The 22,412-nt window shown below is 40.8% G+C and overlaps 2 protein-coding genes across 2 annotated transcripts in view; one reads left to right on the top strand and one right to left on the bottom strand.

The window, feature by feature from the left end:
• The first annotated feature begins 2,263 nt into the window (after positions 1 to 2,263).
• septin4a (septin 4a) lies at positions 2,264 to 10,821 on the top strand. Its single transcript, XM_063487814.1, has 13 exons — positions 2,264 to 2,412; positions 2,873 to 2,895; positions 4,484 to 4,858; positions 5,504 to 5,600; positions 5,887 to 5,973; positions 6,079 to 6,202; positions 6,385 to 6,519; positions 6,618 to 6,735; positions 7,638 to 7,739; positions 7,855 to 7,951; positions 8,101 to 8,263; positions 8,376 to 8,478; positions 8,589 to 10,821. The coding sequence occupies exons 1-13, from the start codon at positions 2,367 to 2,369 to the stop codon at positions 8,658 to 8,660; spliced, it is 1,542 nt and encodes a 513-aa protein (XP_063343884.1). The 5' UTR covers positions 2,264 to 2,366; the 3' UTR covers positions 8,661 to 10,821.
• Positions 10,822 to 10,923: 102 nt separating this feature from the next.
• mntb (MAX network transcriptional repressor b) overlaps positions 10,924 to 22,412 on the bottom strand; it is a 31,599-nt gene continuing 20,110 nt past the window's right edge. Inside the window, exons 5-6 of the mRNA XM_063487813.1 lie at positions 14,565 to 14,757; positions 10,924 to 14,393 (exon numbers count right to left, since the gene is read on the bottom strand). Of these exons, the coding sequence (XP_063343883.1) occupies positions 13,588 to 14,393; positions 14,565 to 14,757 (999 nt within the window). The 3' untranslated portion in view covers positions 10,924 to 13,587. The remainder of the gene's footprint in view (positions 14,394 to 14,564; positions 14,758 to 22,412) is intronic.

Genomic DNA, 22,412 nt, shown 5'->3' with positions numbered 1-22,412 from the left:
TATTTGAGTTACCATTGCCTTTCTATCTGCTTAAACCAGTCTGCCCATTCTCTGACCTCTAGCATCAACAAGGCCTTTTCTCTCACAGATCTGCTGCTCACTGGATATTTTCTTTTCTTCCCTGACAATTCTTTGTAAACCCCAGACATGGTTGCATAGGAAAATCCCATTTAAATGATCAGTTTCTGAAATACTCAGCTCATCCCATCTGTCAGTACCAACCATGCCATGTTCAGAATCACAGTTGTTCCTTCTCTAATCTTAAATTGATTTGAAATTTAGCAGGACTACCTCCAAATTCTTCATATAAAATCTCTTATCAATAAATTTGAATAAATTATAATCTAATCCCATGACCTAGCTAATATAAACTCACCACCTGTAGGCTTGAGTGGTTCCCGTCTCTTAACAAAAACATTACTGTAGCCAACAAGGTGTCAGTCCGTAAATTAACCAGCAATATTTAAAAAATAAAGCAGCTCAATGATGTTCAGAGTTGACATTAAGAAGTTTAGTTCAGAAATATATCGTGAAGACTTTTTAACCATTTGGAAGAAAAAGATGAACAAACACTTTAAGATTAGCCTCACATGTGTTAGCATAAATTTAAATCCAATCATTTTCCTGCTTGTTTATTGATTAATTGTCTAAATGTGACTACTTTACTATATAACGACATGAATGTGTACACACTTACCAAAATATTTAACATACTTTTCTTATACAAAAAAGCCGTTAGGCTAGCTTAGTTAAACTGGCTAATCTTGACTAAATGTACCTAAATACATTAATATTAAAACGTAAAAATGGCAGCAACTTTCAGACTGAAGCTTTCATGGTTGCCAAGAAAATTAAAAATTATTGCATAAATATAACTCAATAAGTATAGATAGCTAAGTAAGCCGAATTGCTTTCCAATATAAGCGCTAACCTTGCTTATGTCTACAGTACTATACATGTCATGCCTTTTTGGCTTCACAAAGATTAAACGAAGAGAATTTTATGGACTTTTAGTATTAAAACTGGGCTGGCCCACATGTGATTGTGGACTTTGGTACTCCAGGGAGCATACTTACAAAACAACTAGTAGAAAATCCACAACGCTCACTGCTTTGATAGACTCCACTCTTCTTCACTGTAACACACTTCGAGCCCCTCGATAGAAATGCTGGAAATTTTACACTACTTTTGCCAGATCTTTAATTATGGTATTATAATCTACTGCTAAGATAATGTTTCCTTTTTTTTTTTTTCTTTTTTTTTAAAGTTTCTCCTATAAATAGGAAGTTATTTCTATCTTGTGCCGCCTCAAGCTTGGATTGCCAGTCTTAAATACTCCAAACATATTTTTTGTGTAAAATTAACTCATTGTGGTCAGAGGTTTATAACAACTCATCATGAGCATAAATGTCATGGTAATTTTGAGCTTTTAGTGGTTTCTTTGAGCTTTCTATTTGCAGTGTGGAAAGATTGTACATCATAGATTTTTAATGACTTAAACAATGGGGCACAACTCAGAATTTAAACAGTATTTTCTATAATCCACACAGGTTTAGAGTTATACATAGAGCCTCAGATTGACCAATACTGCGAACAATGAGGAAGTCCAAGGATCTCAGTGAAGATCTATGAAGCTGTACTGTAGATTTACACAAGTTGGGAAGAATTAGGAGTACCTTCTAGTTCTTCAACTTTACCTCAAATCAACAGCTGGATGAATGAAACTTTAAAATATTGGGGAGTTTCACCTGGACAATGATCCCAAACACACATCAAAACTGGTTTTGGAAAGTAGGCTTACATCCAGCTTCTGGGATAGCCTTTCCAAAGTACCAACCTCAATCCTAATGAAAATTTGTGAACTAAGTTTAAAATCTGTGTCTGTGCCAGGAAACCAACTAATTTAAATGAACTCTACCAAAACTGATCAAATTTCCAGCCAGAATTGTCCTTGAAGCTTGTTTATAGCTACTAAAAGCATCTGGTTGAGGTGCAGCTTGCTAAGGGATATTTAACCAAATATTACGTTTGACTGTATGTATGCTTTTGACCCTCTGTGGATTAGAGAAAATGCAAAACATACTCAAACTTTTGCACAAAATTCGTGTTTTTTAAATATATTAAAGATTCGTAATCTTTCCATTAACATTATTATAATTATGATGATGATGATGATGATCGCTGAGCTGTATTAAGCTGTTGTGTAACCACAGAAAAGCGGTAACACTGAGCAGACATGGAGCAGGGTGCACCCGGAGCTGAGTAGTATAATTCAGGGACGCACACGCCCACAGAGCATCTGCAGCATTGTGCTGCAGCCATGCGCTGCCCTCCTCTGATCCAGGGACAGCTTGAATACCGGCAGCATGGAGCACATGTCCTCTCCCGTCAGATTTCGCAGCAATAAAAAAGGTAAGTCTATAATCAAGTTAAAATACAAGTCTACAGAACAAGGCTCCTTCAGAAATCAACTGGAATTGGCCTACACTGGTACTTTCAGCAGATAAAATTTGCTCAGCCAATTTAAAGCTCATTGAAGCTGCAGCCTGTGACAATCCTGCAAGGATTTATATCTCTGTAGGTTATTGTATTCTTAAGCTAATGTTTTCTCATCTTATTTACTGTAATTTCATCAGTTTATCTGTTTGTATAAACAATGGGGGATTTATGGGTCATTTAGTATTTTTCTGCTATTTTTTCCATTTCAGTTCTGCATTTTATTGCAGATTTCCTTTTTAGATATCAGGGTGTGTAGTAAAATTAAATTGATTACGTGTTTTTTTTAGTAGCATTGTACAGGATGGATGCAGCAAACTTGAATAAATATTTTTTTAATATATATTTTTTCCAATTTGCTCCCCTCAAAACAAAGCTTCAACTTTCTCGGGCAAGGAGGTAGGACAATTTTGTAGAGTAGCCTATAGATGTAATGTTTGTTTGAGCTTATGTGTGTGTTTAAGAGTTAAATCTCCAAACCCCCACCCCGTCAGAGCGTTAGAAGCTGGATTAAGCCTACTGCAAAGTTCTGTGGGTAATGAGAGCTGACAGGTAGAGGAATGCCAGATGAACCCTGGTCAATCCAGCAGCACCGTGGCCGGCGCTTTTCTGCATTCCTTTAACCACTTTAAGAGCCCAGTGTGTTTATCTTGGATAAAGCAGGTGGAAATTCCCTACCTAGCTCCTCATCATAGGGAACAGTCATTTTGTGTGGAAGCAGGTGTGTAGTGAAGTTTTGGAAAACTACAAAATCAGCACAAAAACATACAATTCAGGTTATTTTTAATTAGCAATAGATTTCACGCTGAAAGAACCTGAGAAACCGGCACTCACAGCCTTGTGGGTATATCCGGTTTGACCCTATTGTTTACTAACCTCCAGCTTCAAACTGTCTTTACATCCTGCCTGGACAGATGGACGAGGGCATTTGTAACGGTATAATGAGATCACAGGTCACACCTAATCAGTGAAGGGTTTAGTCCAACACTGCAAGAAAAGATACGTCATTATGCCATGTATTCAGAGAGCAACAAACAATCACACTTTTTAGTTTCCTGGTTATTTTAATTTTAGTAGTGTTAAAGATATCTAAAGGGCGGGAGGAAAATTACAGTGGAACACCAAAAAATCACGGTTTTACTGATTCACTTACTGCATGACCAGAATACAGATCACCCCCTCATGGCCTCCTTCAATTACCATTTTAATAAATTCCAGATTCTATTTGTTGTTAAGTTATTTATATCTTCTCGTCAAAGCCTTGTGACACAGAGCTCCTGGAACAGGTGGCTACCCTGGAAATTTAAGTTATTAAGTTAATTCCTCTGAGGACAAAGACAATCTTATTGGTCTGTTGTGAGAAACCCTCTGTCTTCTCACAACAGGCAGTCTGGAGTGTGTAATGTTATGAGATTAACAGGAAGCCTAGTTAGTGCTTATCTTAGAGGAAAAACACCTCCAGTTATAGCTGTTAAAGCCAAAATACCAGCATTACCATTGATTCGCTGTGGTCAGACAGACAGTAGAGATACAGCCATGACCAATGATTGATACACAAATGACGAGTATTTTAATCATGATGTGACTTTTCTTCAGGTTTTAGGATTTGATGTTTCTCCAGCTTACCCATCTTTTTGTTTGACTGCAAACACGAGGCTTAGACAACAATCTTGAGTGAGTGTGGTGATAGCCAGTCTATGTTGTGGACACATACATAGACTGTGGACACATACACAAAGCCACAATGAGAAAAAGGGGCAGATAAGTGAGCTGGTTCCCCCTATCAGATGACCAAAATCAGCCTCAGCCCAGCATCACTGCGGTACCTTCAGGAGAGCACGGTTATCAGCCACATATCTCCACACACTCATAATTAGAGAGGGGCTTTCACAAGAGTCCTGTCAGCTGAGGTATATTCGTCTGCTGCGCCTAATTTAAAAAAAACTAATATCAGACAGAGGAAAAATCATGCTGCTCTCTGTTCTAGTTGTCCAGTCTGTCCATAAGGGACCAGGAGGACATGCAGTATCCTTATGCCATGAGGGATTTGCCTCTCATGTCTCACTCTGGTGAACAGCACCAGAGACCAGGCCACTATGGAGCAGAAGGCATTGGGAGCCCCATCAATGGGAGACACCTCAGCCTTCCTGGGACTCCCTCTCTGGTCCGCACCATCCCCTTCCACCCCAGGGGCTCTCCAGCAGTCTCTCCCAGACATAATCACATGGGACTGGATCCAGAATTTCAGCAGCTACCGCTGAGGAGGCAGATTGTTTCTCAGGTGTCTCTGGACTCGCCACTCAGCCCTTCCATGCGCCCACGTAGCCCCTGGGGACGCTTTGACCCCTACGACTCTCCTGAGGTGTGTTTTTACTATTTTATATAATGTCTGGCTGTTTATGTCTCTAAATGTTTGTTGCCTGAACCTCTGTGTTACTTTACTTCGTAGTGCATCTTTAAAACCTTACACCCACTTTCAGTACCCATTCAACAGTTTGCAACTCCTTCATGCAGTTTTCAAAGAAACACAGTTTACGACATCAACTTTCACACAGGAAAAAAAAAAGCGCCAAGCCAGTTTGGTTATCACATCTGTCTGGCCCTTAAAGAGCATATTAAGCTCTAAAGCTAAGACGCGTCTATGGTTTCCTTTCTCGTCTGCTCACCCTGTCTGTGCACCGAAGCTTCTGGGGCAAAGGCAAAGTGAAATTAGGTTTCGTGATCCTTTGCAGTCCAGCTTGTGGCCCAATAGGGATCAGCCTGGGACGCAAGAGTCATGGCTGTTATTGTGACACAATATATGTTTATTTATCCAAGATAATAAGTGCTACAGTATCCATGAGGAGAATGACAGGGCTACTGATAACCAGTTTGGGCATTTCAGGCCCATATCTGACTGCTTTATTAACTAGTACTGCAGCTCGAGGATGTAGAGATAATTTCTAATTGAAGCAGTAAATATCCCGATGCTATATGTGTATGTTATCTTTGTATTTTCCTTCTTTAGGATCAGGACAAGGAGTACGTAGGTTTTGCCACATTACCAAACCAGGTCCACAGAAAAACTGTGAAGAAAGGCTTCACATTCACACTTATAGTCGCAGGTGAGTCTGATTTCTCTCCTGAGGAGGAAGGATTTTACAAAAGGCACAACAAGTCCAAAATATCAAATATCAAAAAACTTAAGTGATGATAAAAGAGTAAAACAAAGTTAAAAAAAATATCTTCTTAAGTGGAGATAACGGACATCACTGCTCTGCCAGCGATTATTAAAACACGCCACTGATTAGTGGGAGCGTGGCATCCATAAATCCCTGTAACTTTATCTGTTGACACAAATTCTTCCGAGGAAGACAGATGATTTATTACCTTTCTCAAACTTCTCTGTAGGGGAGTCCGGTCTCGGTAAATCCACACTAATCAACAGTTTGTTCCTCACGGATCTTTACAAGGACAGAAAAGTTCCCAATGCTGAAGGTAAGCATTAGTTTTTCACTTTCTGTATTTGGGGGGGGTAGACACACAATCTGATGTCACGTGTGTGATCTCATGTGTCTTTGAACAAACTGCGTGCGCTTACAGAGCGGATCAGTCGAACAGTCGCCATCATCAAACACACCGTGGGCATTGAGGAGAAAGGAGTCAAACTGAGGCTCACCATCATAGACACGCCAGGGTTCGGAGATGCCGTCAACAACACAGAAAGGTGAGGTCATGAACTCCTCCTCACAGTCAAACCAGCTTAACTCGAGCAAGACTTTGGTATTTTGGTGGCATTTGAATTGAACTCGTGGTTTCAGAAGCACATTTCAGAAGCCCTTGATTTCATCGCTCACATTGAAAGTGTGCCTCCAGGTTTCACTCATTCATTTTCTGTTTCTGCATCAGCTGGAGGCACATAGAAGACTACATCGACCAGCAGTTTGAACAGTACTTCAGAGACGAGAGCGGGCTGAACAGAAGAAACATTCAGGACAACAGAGTCCACTGCTGCCTCTACTTCATCTCACCGTTCGGACATGGGTACACTGATGAAACGGCGATAACACTGTTCCAACAGCATCAGCTAAACTTTTGCTTATTTTTGCATATTTCTGTATGTGACTATTTTCTCTTATCAGCCTTCGACCTCTGGATGTGGACTGTATGAGGGCGCTTCATGAAAAAGTCAACATAATTCCTGTGTTGGCCAAAGCTGACAGCCTGACACCAGCAGAGGTCTGCAGAAAGAAGATGAAGGTAACAGCTCAGTTATACCAATATATACAAACGGCTGCTTCACTGGGTGTTGTTCAACTCTCTGTTAACACAAATATTTAATCAGCCAATCACACAGGAGCAGCTCAATGCATTTAGGCATGTAGATATGGTCAAGAGGACCTGCTGAAGTTCAAAGTGAGCATCAAAATGGGAACGAAAGATTATTTAGGAGACTTTGAATGTGACATAGTTTTGGGGGGCCAGAAGGACTGGTCTGAGTACTTAAGAAACTGCTGATCTAAATGGGATTTTCCCACAGAACCATCTCTAGGGTTTACAGAGAATGGTCTGAGAAAGAGAAAATATCCAGCCCGCAGCATTTCTCTGGGTGAAAAATCTTTGTTGATGTCAGAGGATAATGGTCAGACTGTTTGGAGCTAAAATGAAGGCAACATTAACCCACATAGCCGTTCATTACAGTGAAGGTATTCAGAAGAGCATCTCTGAACACACAACATGTGGAACTTTGAAGCACAATGTCAGGATATCACACCAGGTGGCACTCCAGTCAGCTGTGAACAGGAAACTGAAGCTACAATTTGCACAGGGTCCTAAAACCAGACACAAAAAGACTGGAAGACTGGAAAAACATTACCTGGTCTGATCAGATTGAAGCAGTCTTGATTTCTGCAGTTAGGGTCAGAGTTTGGTGTACGCATGGATCCATCCTGCCTTGTATCACAACACAGCAGGAATTGCAGTGCACAAAGTTGGAATTATTCATGACTCCTTTAATTTCAAACTATGCAAAGCTATCCAGCAGGGCCGATTTGACCCTCTGGCCAACCCAGTTCTGTTCTATAATTGATCTCCAATCTCTGTTATATATTTTATCTATTTCTGTTACACATCTTCTCCTAATGTGTGTTCATGTGCTCCAGATCAGGGAGGAGATCAAGCAGTTTGGGATAAACATCTACCAGTTTCCTGAATGTGATTCAGATGAGGACGAAGACTTCAAGACACAGGAACAGATACTTAAGGTTCCTCATTTTATTCATAAGTTGTCATGGTTGAAATGTGTTGTCCGGTCTATTTTAAGGCTGACGGTTTATTTTGGTTTGGGTTTTTTTCTTTGTTGTTGTTGTTTTCTTGCAGAACAGCATCCCATTTGCTGTGATTGGGAGTAACGTACAGGTGGAGAGTAAAGGTCGAAAGTTCAGGGGTCGCGTCTATCCCTGGGGCGTGGTAGAAGGTATTACCCCAAGCCTTTTAATTTTAATTTTACTTTAGTTTTTTTTTTAAAAATGTTTTTTGTTTATCAGTTGCGCACCTGGCTGTTGTTCCATTTGATAACAAAGAATCCAGTATGATGCGGTAACAATGTTGCTGTTGCATGGTCAGTGGAGAACCCGGCTCACTCCGACTTCCTGCTGCTGAGGAACATGCTGGTGAGGACGCACATGCAGGATCTGAAGGACGTGACGCGGGAAATTCACTATGAGAACTACAGAGCTCAGTGCATCCAGAACATGACACGCATGGTGGTGCTGGAGAGGAAACGCAGGTGGGTGGAGACAGGATGCACAACACCACAAACCAATATTTAAAAAAACCTGTTAAGCACAGTGAGGTCAGATATTTTTGTAATATCTTTGTGTGTGTGGGTTTGGTCTTAGTTTGCGTGAGAAATATCGGGACGGTAGTGAGGCAGACTTTCCTCTGCCTCTGGCCGTCGCTGACACTGAGAAGGAAAGACTGATCTATGAAAAGGATGAAGAGGTGTGTTTCTCTTTGCTCATTCATTCATTCATTCATTCATTCATTCATTCATCAACTTAGCTTATGAGTAATCAGACCTCCTGTATTTACTCTCTTATTTTGTTTTTAAGCTGAGAAAGATGCAGGAGGTGCTGGAGCGGATTCAGGAGCAGATGCAGCACAGCCATAGAGGTGGCTGCTGATTCTCACCATACATCCCTGAAACAGGAGCCAGACGAGGAGCACCCAGAGTCACAGAGGAGGCCTTGGCAACTGGCAAGCTTGAAACTGGGCCTATTTCTAATTGTTTTTACTTAGGATAACTTGCAGTGAGAATCATGGCTGGAATCACGACTTTCCAAAGATACTAGAAAAGATTTCACTGTTTCTTCCAGATCTAACTCCCAATCTAACCTCCTAATCCTAAACGCCTTTAGAAAAGAAAAATCATGAACTTTATCTTAAAACATTCTATAACTATTAAGGATGCTGCAAGGACATGCAAGTCAAAAGCTCAGTATTGCTGTTTGGGAGCATCTCAGCAGGATAACTGATTTGGATTTTGTGGAATGAGTCACCCATTCGAAAAACCAGAGTGCTCCAACTGTTTTAGTCACATGCTAGCTAAAAAAAGGAACACAAGTCAGTGTTTTAAATAGTGTTTATAGACCAACACTATGGCATATGTAAATATAAGATGTGATCCAATGCAAGCAGTCACCCAACTCCTGGATGTGTGGAAGAATTGCTCTCCATTCCTGGATGAGCAGCCTGCAGCTGTACAATGATAATCGATTGTTGCTGTTCAAGTTTATTTATATAGCACCAAATCTCAATAGCAGTCGCCTCAAGATGCTTTTTATTATAAGGTAAAGACCTTACAGTAATACAGAGAAAACTCCAACAATCAGAAAACCCCCTATTAGCAAGCTTTTGGCGAACCACGCTCAGGGAGGGGCTGGTTTGACTGGTTGGGGGTGAGGGGTGAAAGACAGTGTTCATCATGCAAAAGGCACACTGATGAACACGCTGACCCAGAATGTCCCAGACATGTTTGATAGGAAACATATTGGTGCTAAATGATAAGGACGTGTGTGGATACGATCCTGATCCAGAAAGACCAGCTCTGCCCTGACATTGTCCTCCTGAACAGCAGGAGGCACCGCTGCCTCAAGCACAGCTTGGAGCACCTCGTCTTCAGACATCTGTTGCAAAGCAAAGATTGAAAACATTTCACCATATAACACTTGCATTTCTTTTTAATGACTGGTAGATTTGTTTCATTACCATGTGAACATGATCCCTTTATCGGCAACCTCGTTAATGGACCAAAGCTGCCACAAACAAAATAAATACATCATTCATTCGGTAAAGAAATTATTAAAAATAAGTGCAGGTATTAACAAATGTTGATATTTATTTTACTTTTCTTCCGTATTTAAGTTTGTAATGAGCCCTCGCACTTCTAAATTACTGAAAGCAAAAAGGTTCAACCCCTGCATCTAACACACGATCACTCTGACATGTGCAGTAGGTGAAAAGTTGCTCCACTTCGATCGACAACCTTTCTAATTTGCATAATGAAGCAGAAACACATTACCAAAAAAAAAAGATTTTTTTTTTTTTTTTAATTTTATGGTGTTTTTATTTAACAAGTTATTTGTTTATTTAATTTTGATCATGGTAGTTTTAGGCCTCCATATCATACTGCCATCTAGTGTTCACTGTAGCACAGTAAGTTTTTTTTAATGTTTCAACTTAAACAGTTTTTCATGCTTTTATTTCTTGTGAGTTGACTTTTGTATTTTTAATATCCAATTTTGCTGTTTTGTAAAGAAAGTAAAAAAAATCTGTTTAAAAAAAAAAAACTGTCTTAAGCCCGTTTAAATTTTTCTTCTGAAAACCACTCACACAGAAGCAAAATGTGTTGTAAATGTAATAAGATTTATTAAGAATCTTTATTATTTCATCAGCATAATTCTTCATTAATATGTTTTTTTTAATCCATTATTATCATGGTTATCTTAAACAGTGGACAGTTAGATCTAAAAGGCAGCCCAAAGTGTACAGGCGATATATAACTTAAAACTTTCTCCATAGGGAAAAGATGTTTTTATATTCATATATAATATCAATGTAGCATGAGGTCCAAGATTCTGCCCACGTTATATAGTATTGTACATGGTCCCAGAAATAAAACATTAAAACAAAACTTCTAATCAAAAGAAACTAAACAGAATCTACATGCAAAACAAAACCAAAAAAAAGAAACAAGCATTTTTAAAATTTTGAAGATACATACACTCATTTGCCAAAACGTGCATACAATCACAAATTTACAAAACTTTCATACATACATACAAATATTACAAAAACTCAAATATTAGACATTATTAGGGTATCAAGAAAGGATCAACAGCTTTTTTTTGCCCCCCCCCCCCTACATTTCATGTCTCAGTCCAACTCACAAATATGGAAACCTTAAATGTTAAAAAAAAGGAGAATAAAGAAAAAGAAAACAACGAGTGTGACAGTAAATCTTTGTCTCTTCCATTCGCTCGATGTGTACGTGTTTTGCCAGAGCTGTCACAGTGTTCAGGAAAACTGAGTAGAGGCACACACGATAGCACCCAAACAGGCTCATACCATAAATCACCTCTGTGTAAAAAAATAACCTGCTAGCTACACGCTCACACACACATTCAATCATGCACAGGGCAAAGGGTAAACACCCCCTCCCAAAAAAACCTAAACAAAAAACAGAGCCATGCTACAGGTACAATAGGATTAGCTATAGTACAGAATATAAAACATACTGAATACAGTCACATATACATACGTAACACACGGAAACCAGCAGAGGAGGTGAGGAGCAGAGCCACGCAAGACTGACGACGTTATACCGAAGAGAAATCTGATGAAAAGGCTGGCGAGAAGGCTGTGAGAATGCGCTCACACACGAACACACTTTCGGCTTTTTTTAATTTAAATAAATTTGATTTTTTTTAACAAATTTTCTGGACTGGGGCTGAAGATTTGGTGTTCAGCGTTTGTCGGACATCTATTCCAAATTTCTCTTGGAATGAAAAGCTGTATTTTTGGCCTTGCATCGCCCTCCAAAACAAGTAGATAAAGTGATAAAGTTCATCTATGGAAGGTTGTTTCTGCCACTGGAAGAATGTAATTTTTTTTATTTCTTCAAAATGTCATCTTGCTGAGCGAAAGTTCTGAGAAAGCTGAAATTTCAAAATACTAACCATTTAAAGTTGTTCTGAGAAGTCTGAACGGCAACATTGCGTTTTTTTTTTTGGTTTGTTTTTTTTACTTCAGTGGCATAACCAAGCTTCCATACAGTCATAATTTTTTTTTGTTCTGTTAAGTTAAAAAAAAAAAAAAAGCATTTTCACATTTTTTAAAAGCCTCATCGGAAACTTGTGTGCTGTGTGTGTCTGGGTAACGACAGCAGAGGGAGCTGTTGCCTTACACTAAAGAGGCTGGAAACCTGTTTTCCCCACAGTGTGCTGAGGGAACATCACTCATCAAAGGGACAAAAGGAAACCTGCCTGACTGTTTGAGAGCAGGTATGCAGACAATTTTCTGCGTACAGTCTCGCTCAGCCTTGGTTGGTTTCAAAATGTCTTAGCTAATAAACAATCCTATTAAAACGCACAAACACCGCCGATCTTCGGAGCAGTCCTAGCAGGTTTCCTGAGGGCTCGTTAAGCCGCTTTAAGCCTCAATAACCACCAGTGTGTGCAGACTTGACGGGAGTTGATGCACTCAAATGACCTGTGGGTAACTGGGCAACTTTGATCTTCTCGGGTTTTGAATCTGGCAGTGAAAGATAGCCAAGAGCCTTTAACATCTTTCTTTAAAAAACCCCAGCAGAAGGCAAGCTTTTCACTGTGGGTGTAGGTAACCAGATCAAAGCTGACTGCACTGCACGCTCTTCCCACTTTTAACTATTTTTTTCAACAAATAGCTGGAAAATCCCAGTTGCCAGCTTCTATCCTCAGCTGCTTTTCTGACTCAGCTCCTGCTCGCTTCAAACTTACTGCCCTACTTTTATTTGTGGTTAACATGACACAACTTCTCCACAGGGCCATCAATAACAGACACTACTGTACGCTGACCAAACCGAGCAATCACTGCCCCAATTCTCTGGAGCAAATCCGCTGTTTTGGAGTCGCCCTCCAAAATAAAAGCCTTCTGAGGTAGTGGATAAAAAGAAAATGAAAAAATTAAGTCCACTGCAGAATTTGCCTTTAAAAAGATGTGCTGTCTCCTTTTTTTGTATTCTGAACTGCAGCGTGTCAGGATTTTTTTATTGCACTACCATCCTCAAATTCTTTTCCTTAAACTATTTGCAAGATGTTTAAAGAATGACTTCGTCTGCCACGTGTCGAACTTAGATCATGGCAAAAGCGAAAGGGGAAGAACAAAAAACTTTCCTGTTGTGTTCCTAGTAGAAAAAACTAAATAACTGCATCAGTACGTGACAATGTTTTAGCCCTAATTAACTATGTAATGTTATGTGATGTAATTAACTGATAAACGGCCCTGCATGTGATTTATCTGGATGAGACCACTGAATCCAACTCCAGCTCCACCCCTTAAACACAGGAGTGACATTACACGTCCCACACGAGCTCATGAATATGTCTACAAAACAACTGGCACACTGTAGGAACAGGCCAAAGTCCTCTCTCTGTCTCGCTGTAATCATTTCCCCTAAATGACTGAATGGCCAGTTAAGGTAAATCCTTGATGCCTGAGTGCAAACTGAGCTTATTGTGTTAGTGCCTCTGGCAGTAAAATAAAGAGAAAAGGAAGGAAGGAAGGAAGATAAAAAGGTAAAACAGAGTTCCTGTGTTTGCGGGGGAGACAAACGTCACAGTCGCATTTTCACAAACAATGGCCCGACCTGCTGACTCAGCTTTAATGTAATTGTTCACAAACTAACAGAGCTGTGACTGAAATATCTCAGAAGATATTCATCACACAAAGTCCAGAAACAGTTGATGCTCAAATGTTCACGTGTCTGTCAGAGACTCTCTGCGACTGACAGGAGATGAAAACTCGTTCTCCTGTCTCACATCCATCGCTCCGTCCTGTCTGTTATTGTCTGTTTCAGGCCAGTTTGAGCGTGCTGACAGGAAAGGTTGGGACTGTAACCATGGTGACAGGGTTCAGGACAGTAGCCTGTCCAACCAGCTGTGGGTGGGGGGCCAGCACTGCTGTGGGTTTCCCTAGTGACGGGCTTCCCTGGCTCACCACAGTCGCGCTGTTCACCTGGGCGCCGTTAGTGTTAGCTTGAGGACTGGCCTGGACGTGAGGCAGAGTGTGGTGGGCGAAGGTGTGGGCGATGTGGCCCACCATGGTGGGCTGGGACACAGACATGCCCTGGGGGTAGAGAGTCGGGAGGTGGGATGCCAAAGGAGAGCCCAGGTGGGCCACCGGATGGACGGTGATGTGTCCGATGGGCTGGGCAGTTATTGGCTGGTGAGTGGCGGTGGCAGGGGCAGCCGGAGCCGCTGTGATCGGCTGAGGGGTGGAGTTGGGGCCAGGTGATGGGGCGATATGCGTTAGGTGTTTATGATTGGCGGGTAGGGCATTATTGACAGCCTGGATGACTGAAGCATGTGAGACAGTGGCGTGAGCGATGACGGTGGGCTGGACCTGCATGGCTGGGGGCTGGATAGGATGAGGAGGTGGCGGTTGACCCGGGGCTGGAGCAGGGGCAATGGCTTGAGGTGGAGGGGGACCCACGGGGGAGGCGCTGGTGAGGATAGGCAGTGTGGCGTGCTGGATCGCCAGGTGAGGGGTGATGAGCGGCTGAGCTTGTAAAATGGGAGGAGCCGGTTTGGGGAGGGGCGTGGGAGCAGGAGGGGCGGGAACGTCCTCGTCCATGTCCTGCTCATAATTATCTTCTCCTTCTGCAGATTAGAGCAGAAACAGTGATCATGATATGCATGTTTACGTAAAAGTGAAATTCAAACCACATTTAAAGACTGCTACATCAAAAAGCAAACTTCTCTGATCACCCTTCTCTCCTGCGATTCAGTTTGAAAACACAAACATACATCTGCTGCAGTCTGTTCCCTTACCTGAGGCCGTGGACGTGGAGGCCTGGTCGTCCTCTGGCTGGATGGTCTGTCTGAGGACTCTGTCGATTTCTATGGCGTCCATGTTCTGGCTGAGCTCGTTCTTCAGCTCGGCCAGCCGCTGCTGCGTTGCAATCTTCTCTCGAGCCAGACGCTCCATCTCGTGCTCGTACTCCTTCTCCTTGCGCTTCAGAGTCTTAAAGGATGACAAAGACAACAGGTGTGGACTGTTATAAAAATATAATATGTCGTCATATCTGCATTTATGATACAAAAAAAGAAAAATGAAAAATGTCTTAACCAATTACCAACAACAGGTGATGTAAGACCAGGAGGCCTCATCCTGCAACCCAAAGAACCTAAAGGATGCACTGGGTCAGATTTGCTACATAGCATCAGGCAGGTGCTTTTAATGTTAAGGCTAACCGGCGAGTAGCGCAGTCTCAAGTGAGGCTATCTAAAAAAATCATTTACATCAATATGACGACGAGTAATCCTATTGCCGAGTTTCTTTTTAAGAAAAACCGGTCCTTACTTCGTTAGCTCTGACTGATGCTGCCTGGTTTTAAGCAGCTGTTTCAAGTTTGTCCCTTTGAGGGAAGCGTGGGGGGATTTGGCTCTGTGAAACAGTGGAAGTGTGTTAATATGAAACAGACGGGGGACTTTTAATCAACAGCTAACAGCAAAGAAAGGTCAGAGAAAAGGGAAACTCCCTCATTTTTGCCTCTTTTAACTAATAACCCGTGTGGCTTTTTCAGAATAGACCAATACTGTTTCAGGTTAGAATTCATTTTAAATACCCACACTGTAAATAAACAGGATTACAACACAACTTTTCTTCTCCCTGTACTTCTAAACAAACATTATCCATGCTATCCCAGATTCATACACCAGCGGGAAGCCATGCCTGCAAATTCAAGGATGTCGACACTGCTTTAGTGGCATTTAGTCATTTACCTAAGCTCCTCCCATTTCTTGGATATCACACTAGTTGTTTTTTTTTTTTCAGTGGAGTGAGGCCAGAGTGAGAGAAAACACCCTCCTGTCTGACAAATAGCCCCAAATCACTTTGGGGTTGATAATAGTTCCTAATTACTGCTACAGTTCTGTCACTGGATTACTGAAATCTGTTAATAATAAATGCATTAATTTCTAGAGCACCGCCATGCAGCAAGAGTGAGCTGAATGTGTGTTTGTGGAGGAAAATGAAATGATTATAAACATGGCAGGAAACGCAAGAAGAACGGAAGCTTCATGGAAAGATTTAGGAAGAAAGAGCAGAGCTTTCCCAGCCCCGCCACACCATCGTCGTGACCCAGTTTCTGTGTAGGTCAGCTGACGCATGAACTCCAAACACTATGACAGGCTAAGGACATTAAGGCAGATTACTGGTGAGGAATGACGCATGGGAGGAGGTAGAGGGGAAGGTACGGGCGGGGAATGGGAGGAGAAAAATAGAATAGTATGTTGCATGCAGCTGATTAATTCTGGAAACTAAATATCTGGTTGAGATGTTGAATAGCCAGCATGAAAACTTGGAGGGGAAAAAAAGGCTTGGCAGAAAATGGCTTCCTGTCCTAATGAGGGTGCAAATGATCCTCAGTGATGTATCAGACTGTCTCAGAGCGCCACCTCTTCCAGTATAACTGCTGAACAAATCCAGGAGGTATTAGGTGCATGCCACTTGCACTTTATTCTGGCACCCACCACGAGGGTTTTAACTTTGAAAACAGAAGGAAAATCACAAGGATTGTAAGACAAATCAAATCTTAAGTTGGGTTTTAAATTACAATACTACAGCTAATCAAATGGCTTGAAATAACACAGACTTCTGCTAAGTAAGGTAAATGTATGCAGACCTGTCATGATTATGTGTGCATTCACCCCCTGAGGCCCATTTTGAGCCAGCATAGGCTTGTTTGTGGTGGTCTGATTGCTGGTAATTGTGCCGCTGTTATGGAGGACATTGCTGATAAATGTATATCACGGGTGTAATTGCGCTGTCTTTTTTGTTGTGGCTGTGTTTATCTGACAATTACCGCAAACACGAAGCAAACCGCCGAAAGGATAATAAACAAAAGGGAACTGAGGTAAGGCTGGAAATACAAGCGAGATTACACAAAATGAGCATATGGGGACACATGATCTTACTGCAGGAAAAGCTGTTTACTCTCTGCAGGCACGTGATGGCCTCACACGCGAACCCACCTTCCCCACAGCCCTCTTTGAACAGTTCACAAGGTGCAGGTTAGTAGCACTCAAATCACTTAACAGCTCAACACCGCTCACACCAACGCCCTCCCGTCTTTGTGCGTCCACGCACGCAGTTGTGTGAAGCCTGATAGTGCGAGCGGTTTTAGAGGTCATAAGTGACGAGGAGGCAGTGCTGGAAATTACAGCAAATCAGTTCCAGTGATTTGTCAGCATAGGGCCAGGTTACATTTACAAATCACATGTAACCACACAGTTAAACAACACTGGTGCTTTTGCACTAGAGGTTCTCTGTGTACGCAGTGTAAAATTATTATTAATGATGTTAACATGAACGAGCTGGCATCGATCAAAACATTGATCTGGGCTTCAAAGCAGGCCTTTGGGAGGTACTGGTGAATTTCATTTGATGTTGAGGTAAGGATTTATGAGTTTCCAGCTCCAATTTTGAACTGAAGTCAGTTCAGCGCAACCCTACCGAACCCAACTCAGCAATCCAAGATTGACTGTTAAAGTAAACATTAGCAAAACAGTAAAACTTATCTGTACTACCAATGCTGTGGCTAAATAAACCATATGCAGAGCACTGACCAGTTTGTCTGTGAATGTGCTCCAGTGGTGCTTTTAAGTGCAAAAACAAACAAACAAAAACCAAGCACCGTAGAAGAATATATATGGCACCTTTTTGGGGGAGGAGGGGGGGGGGGGGGGGGGGGTGAGGGGTGGGGTGGGGTGGGGGGTGAGGGGTCAGAGGTCAGGGGAGGGGTGGGGGTTTTTGCCTGGGGGGATTGCCCCCCACACCCCCTTTGCCGAGCTTAAAAACTGGCATCTTGTGCACGTACGAGCACGCGCGCATGCACTCTCATGTACGCGCTTTCACTCTTCCGAAATGGGGCACTTCCTGTGGCCGTGCGGTCCCACTGCGCATGCTCTGTTTCCTCCTAGCAGGGTGTTTTTTAATTAAGGTTCATCAGCCGCTGTAGGCATTTTGTTTTTCATGGTAAATTTATACAAACAGGAATTTCTTTGTCTTTTTATTCTATAGAAAGACTTTTGTTGTCAGATAATCGAACTGAAACAGCAGTGTGCTTTATAAGCAGATTTTCTACGGTTAGTTAAGCGACTCCCCAACCTTGTTGCATTGTTTCTAACAACTCATTGCTGGCTGTTTTAGACTTTAAGACGCCGTTTATCTCAAGAAATGGTGAATAAGGATGTGGAGAGAGACCAAGCTTTTATCCCTTTCATTAAATAACTGCACCCCCCCCCCCCCCAAAAGAAACTTTCACCTAAGAACAGCGCCGTTAGTTCGCATTAATTTTCAGTTAAAATTTAAAATAATTAAAACAAAAATACGCGAGGGCTTTCCCAGACATTCTTTAAAACACAGATGTGCAACGCATTATTTAATTAGTGTTTATCAGCCGATGCGTTTTAGTTTTCAGTGTGAATATATACAAACAGGAGTTACTTTTGCAATAGTGTTTTTACACACTCTAACCGAAATGGTAGATTTTGTGTGTTTTTAACAACTGCACTTTGGGGAGGGGGGTAGTTAAGGTGAATTTGAGGTCTGTGCTTTGGGGTGGGGGAAGAGGCATAAAGGTTTATAAAAGCCAGCAAACTCTATCCTTGAGCCTGACACCTGCACGTTAGTTTGTGTATTCGACCGTAAATTTTTAGAGAAAATACGCATTGAATTTTGATGCCATTTTTAAAACATAGATGTGCAATACATTATTTTAATGTTGTTTATCAAACGCTGTGTGCGTTTTGGTTTTCACTGTGAATGAGTTACTTTTGTAAATGCAGGATCACATTTTTTTAATGGTGCTTTTTAGACACTGATCTGAAAGATAAATGCTTTTGGTAGAAGCAGCTTTGCTGGATTTGTTTTTTAACTTGGTGAAACATAGTGCAAAACTCTTAATTCAGTATTTTACAGGTTTTAACTGTGTGGTCTTTCTGGAAAACGTAGGTCCACTTGTGAAATGAGAGCATGCACCGTGCTCTTCAGAATTGTCAGCTTTGCTCGTTTCATGGGTCCTCTGTTGATAAAACTGATTTTTAATGGATCTTAATGTTTAGAGACAATAGCGAAGGTACTGACCTGTGCGTCTCTTTAAACTCTAGATGTTAAATTTTAAGGCTACATATTATTTATCTTGCACTAAGTCTGCTTGGCATATGCTCTGTATAAAGGCTCTGGACCTTTCCAAAAAGGCGTAGAGGCAACTTTAGCATGATTAATTTATTACAATGTCAGTTTCTGGGAAGTTTTCCCTCCTGTGTCTATGGCTGGTGCAAGTTTTTTGTTTATTTGTGAAACTGAGCGTGGTTGTGGACAATTCCGACTGTGCTGTTTGAATTGAGTTTCGTGTTGGATCACTTTCTTTAATTGTTAATTCTCTGCGAGCAGTGAAGAACCAAACTAGTACTTCAAAGTTTTAAATCCATTTTGCCCCAGTGGCCAGTGCGAAGTTGTGCTGCAGATCCCAGCATGAAAGCTGAGGGTCCAGCCAGCCGGCAGAAAGGCCAGTTGATGCCTCGACATGCGTTGGAACCGGTTTTGCCCGCACAGAGCGTTTCTGACATGCTGGCGTTGCTTATGCATAAGAGAAAAGCAACAATACAGCGTTGCTCCAAGACATCCTTTCACACGGTATGTATGTATGTCTGTCTGTCAGCGCTAATTATTCAAACCCTGTTTAAAAGGCGACTCATTTGTTGGCCAAAAACATTTCCTCTAAATTTGCAAAGTTACTGATTTAAAAATATATATTTTCGTCACACTCTAGACTCTTGAGCATATTTATATAGCAAAATTCACAGTGGTATAACCATGTTAAATAAAAGATGCCCAAGTGTGCACCAATGCACTCTAATGCATGCCTTTAAACTGTATGCTGATAAGTCTGTATCCATAATTTGTGGATCTGCTGATTTGTTTTTTTTTAATGTGGTACTTTTTTTTTTCACGAACTGCAGATGATGAAATCCTCTTTATTTGAGAAAGTGTCCCTAAGCTATTGTTGTTCATACTTACTGAGTTCCCTAACCACTTCTTTACTATGTCAGCAAACTTTCTGAACAAGAATGGTATCGTAGATTTAAAGACACATCTTCATTGAAGCAAAGGCAAAACATTGAATTTTATGTTCATATTAAAGAGTGAAAATCCAAAAGCTGCTGCAATCTTTTGTATTAATGATCTCTCTCTCTCTGTGCATGTGTGTGTGAGTGAGTGAGTGTAATGCTATGTGTGTGTGTGTGTGTACAGGAGAAAGGTGATGGCAGGAGCTTTTTTTTAATGCATTTCGAATCAACTTTTTTTTGTTTTACAAGAAGTGTATTTCATACATTGGAACAAATGTAATCTTTTCTATACTTTATAAGTATGAAACTAAAGATTTTAAGTTCATGCACATTGTGAAACAAGAATCTAAATCTTTCTGTCACAATGATTTCTATAAACGCATGTTGTTTATGGGATAATGTGAAAAATCTTTTGTGGGCTCTAATAATGATCAGTGGTGATTGAAGAGGAAGCTTGAACCCTGGCTCTGGAGATTTTCATGACAAGTGACAGTGCAGACATTTGTTAATGAGAGAACATGTTTTATCATCATAACGACTGCGAATTTAAGCGTCGTTAAAGTGTTGACTCGTGTTTTTTAATAGAAGACTTAAAACACTAAACTCTAATTTCAGGGGTTTATTTTAAGTTTACAGAATATAACATCTGGTATGACAATGAGTTTTACTTCTCACTGTCTGTGTTATGTGTATCTATTTATCATGTATGCTACTCTGCTCTGTGGACTAAAATGTTTCATTGTATTCATGAAATAAACCAGAATTTCAATGTCCGAATCTTTTACTGTTTTTCTGCTTTTGTTCACTCCAAGTTTGACAAAACCCACAGCTCACTAACAATGTGGAGCAATCTCAATGTATTTAGCTGCTTTTTCCCTAAACACAATCAGTTGACTGAGAGAAATGCCTGTAGTCCTCACTTTGGTCATTTTGAATGTTGAAGGAGATTTGCTCCATAGACACCTTATACTAGTGTTTCCTACACTTAATCCACCACTACTATGTTCTATTTAAACCCAGATTCCTTTTATAGTTTGCAGTGAAAAACCATTGCTTAATGGGACAGAAGTACAAGTCACTCTTTACTAACACATTGTAGATAAGTTTATTGCTGGACAACACAGCTAGCAGTCTCACACACTCTTTAGGTTTTTGAAGTTTTGTGTGTAATGGTTTAGTGTATCAAACCTTACCCTTTTCTCCCAGTATCACAACAGTATGACTCCCAAAGTACGGCTCAGTAAACAAACAAGGACTCTGAAGTCAGAACAGAAAGATACAGTTGGAAGATGAATGATTGTGTTTTTTATGATGCGTAGTAAACTACCCCCTCTTCTTTTTCTCTGTGTTGTTGTTCTTGTGTGTATGCTTTAGAAGTCAAAGTATACATTAGCCACACTTACAAAAAACATTTTGAATTTCATTTAGAACTGAGATTCTACGTTGTAAGCAGAAATCTTATGCTCAGCCATAAGTGTGTTTCCCCACTTTCACAATGCTAAGGTGGCAAATCCACAACCCCCAACAGATGGTTTGTCACACACTGGGTTCAAACACTCAAAAAGCAACACAACAGCAGGTTCAAGAAGGACAAGGCCCCCTTTATTTGCACAGCCTCACACACCATAGATTTTTAAAGTTGTGGTGTACAATGGTTTAGCCACAGATGTGACTTCTACTTTTGATAAAGATCACTCCACATGCATATTTCTTAAGAAATGAAGCGTCTTTATTAAGCTCTTATTTATACATGTCTACACAATAATAGACACCGTGTGCTCTGTGACATTATAGTCTTCTACTTCAGCTTCCATTGGTTTGCATTTTCAACTCCCAACCTTTCAGGTTGTTATGAACGACTTATATTTCTAACACTTTGTGATGTAAAAGTGAACCACGCAGCTTTTTTATTTTCTGTCTGATGGAAGGACTTAAGACACGAGTTATTTAAACAATTCTAAATGACAGTGTGACGGCCATAGTACTTTATGCGGGTCAAATATGTTAAGGATAATGTTTCTCAATGTAACATGGCAAAGAACTTTTGGTTAGGATACAACATTTTGTAAACAGTTACCTCAGAAGCTGTACTGTCAGATCTATGTATGTAAGGTTAAACTTGCCACAGTACATCCACTTAAGTAAGTAACCAAACACATAAAGTCACCCTCACCAATAATCGACTGTTCCTTGAAAAACGTAGCACAAACAGACAACTGACTCAGCAATGATAAGTAGAGCTACCCGAGGCCGATACTCAAGCAGAAGAAAATTAAAAGTTGTTTTGTTTTTTTATGGCTCGAAAGATTGAAGAAAAATATGTTTAATAATTCAACAAGAGCCGCACCTTCAACACATGTACATTCAAATTTTGGAACAGGCTCAACATTGCTGTTGTTCAATAGTTTTTATCCACTCTCAAAAGTCATTTTATGACTTTAATATTTCCAGCTGATAAGGAGACTTACAGCATTTCAAATGTGCGTCCAAATGCTTTAAACATCCGCTTTGTCTGTAACGACAGTCTCAAACTGCAGAGCATTG

The sequence above is a fragment of the Pelmatolapia mariae genome, linkage group LG10_11 (assembly GCF_036321145.2).
Source record: "Pelmatolapia mariae isolate MD_Pm_ZW linkage group LG10_11, Pm_UMD_F_2, whole genome shotgun sequence".
In the NCBI taxonomy this organism is placed as follows: domain Eukaryota; kingdom Metazoa; phylum Chordata; class Actinopteri; order Cichliformes; family Cichlidae; genus Pelmatolapia; species Pelmatolapia mariae.
The sequence above is the reverse complement of the archived record's forward strand: the minus strand, read 5'-3'. Positions and strand labels throughout refer to the sequence as shown.

Excerpts from the sequence above, each read along its gene's own strand:
- septin4a (XM_063487814.1), top strand. The coding sequence starts at position 2,367 with ATGGAGCACATGTCCTCTCCCGTCAGATTTCGCAGCAATAAAAAAG. Across the intron at positions 5,974-6,078 it reads AAAAGTTCCCAATGCTGAAG|AGCGGATCAGTCGAACAGTC; the intron begins GTAAGCATTAGT and ends GTGCGCTTACAG. Across the intron at positions 7,952-8,100 it reads TCCCTGGGGCGTGGTAGAAG|TGGAGAACCCGGCTCACTCC; the intron begins GTATTACCCCAA and ends TTGCATGGTCAG.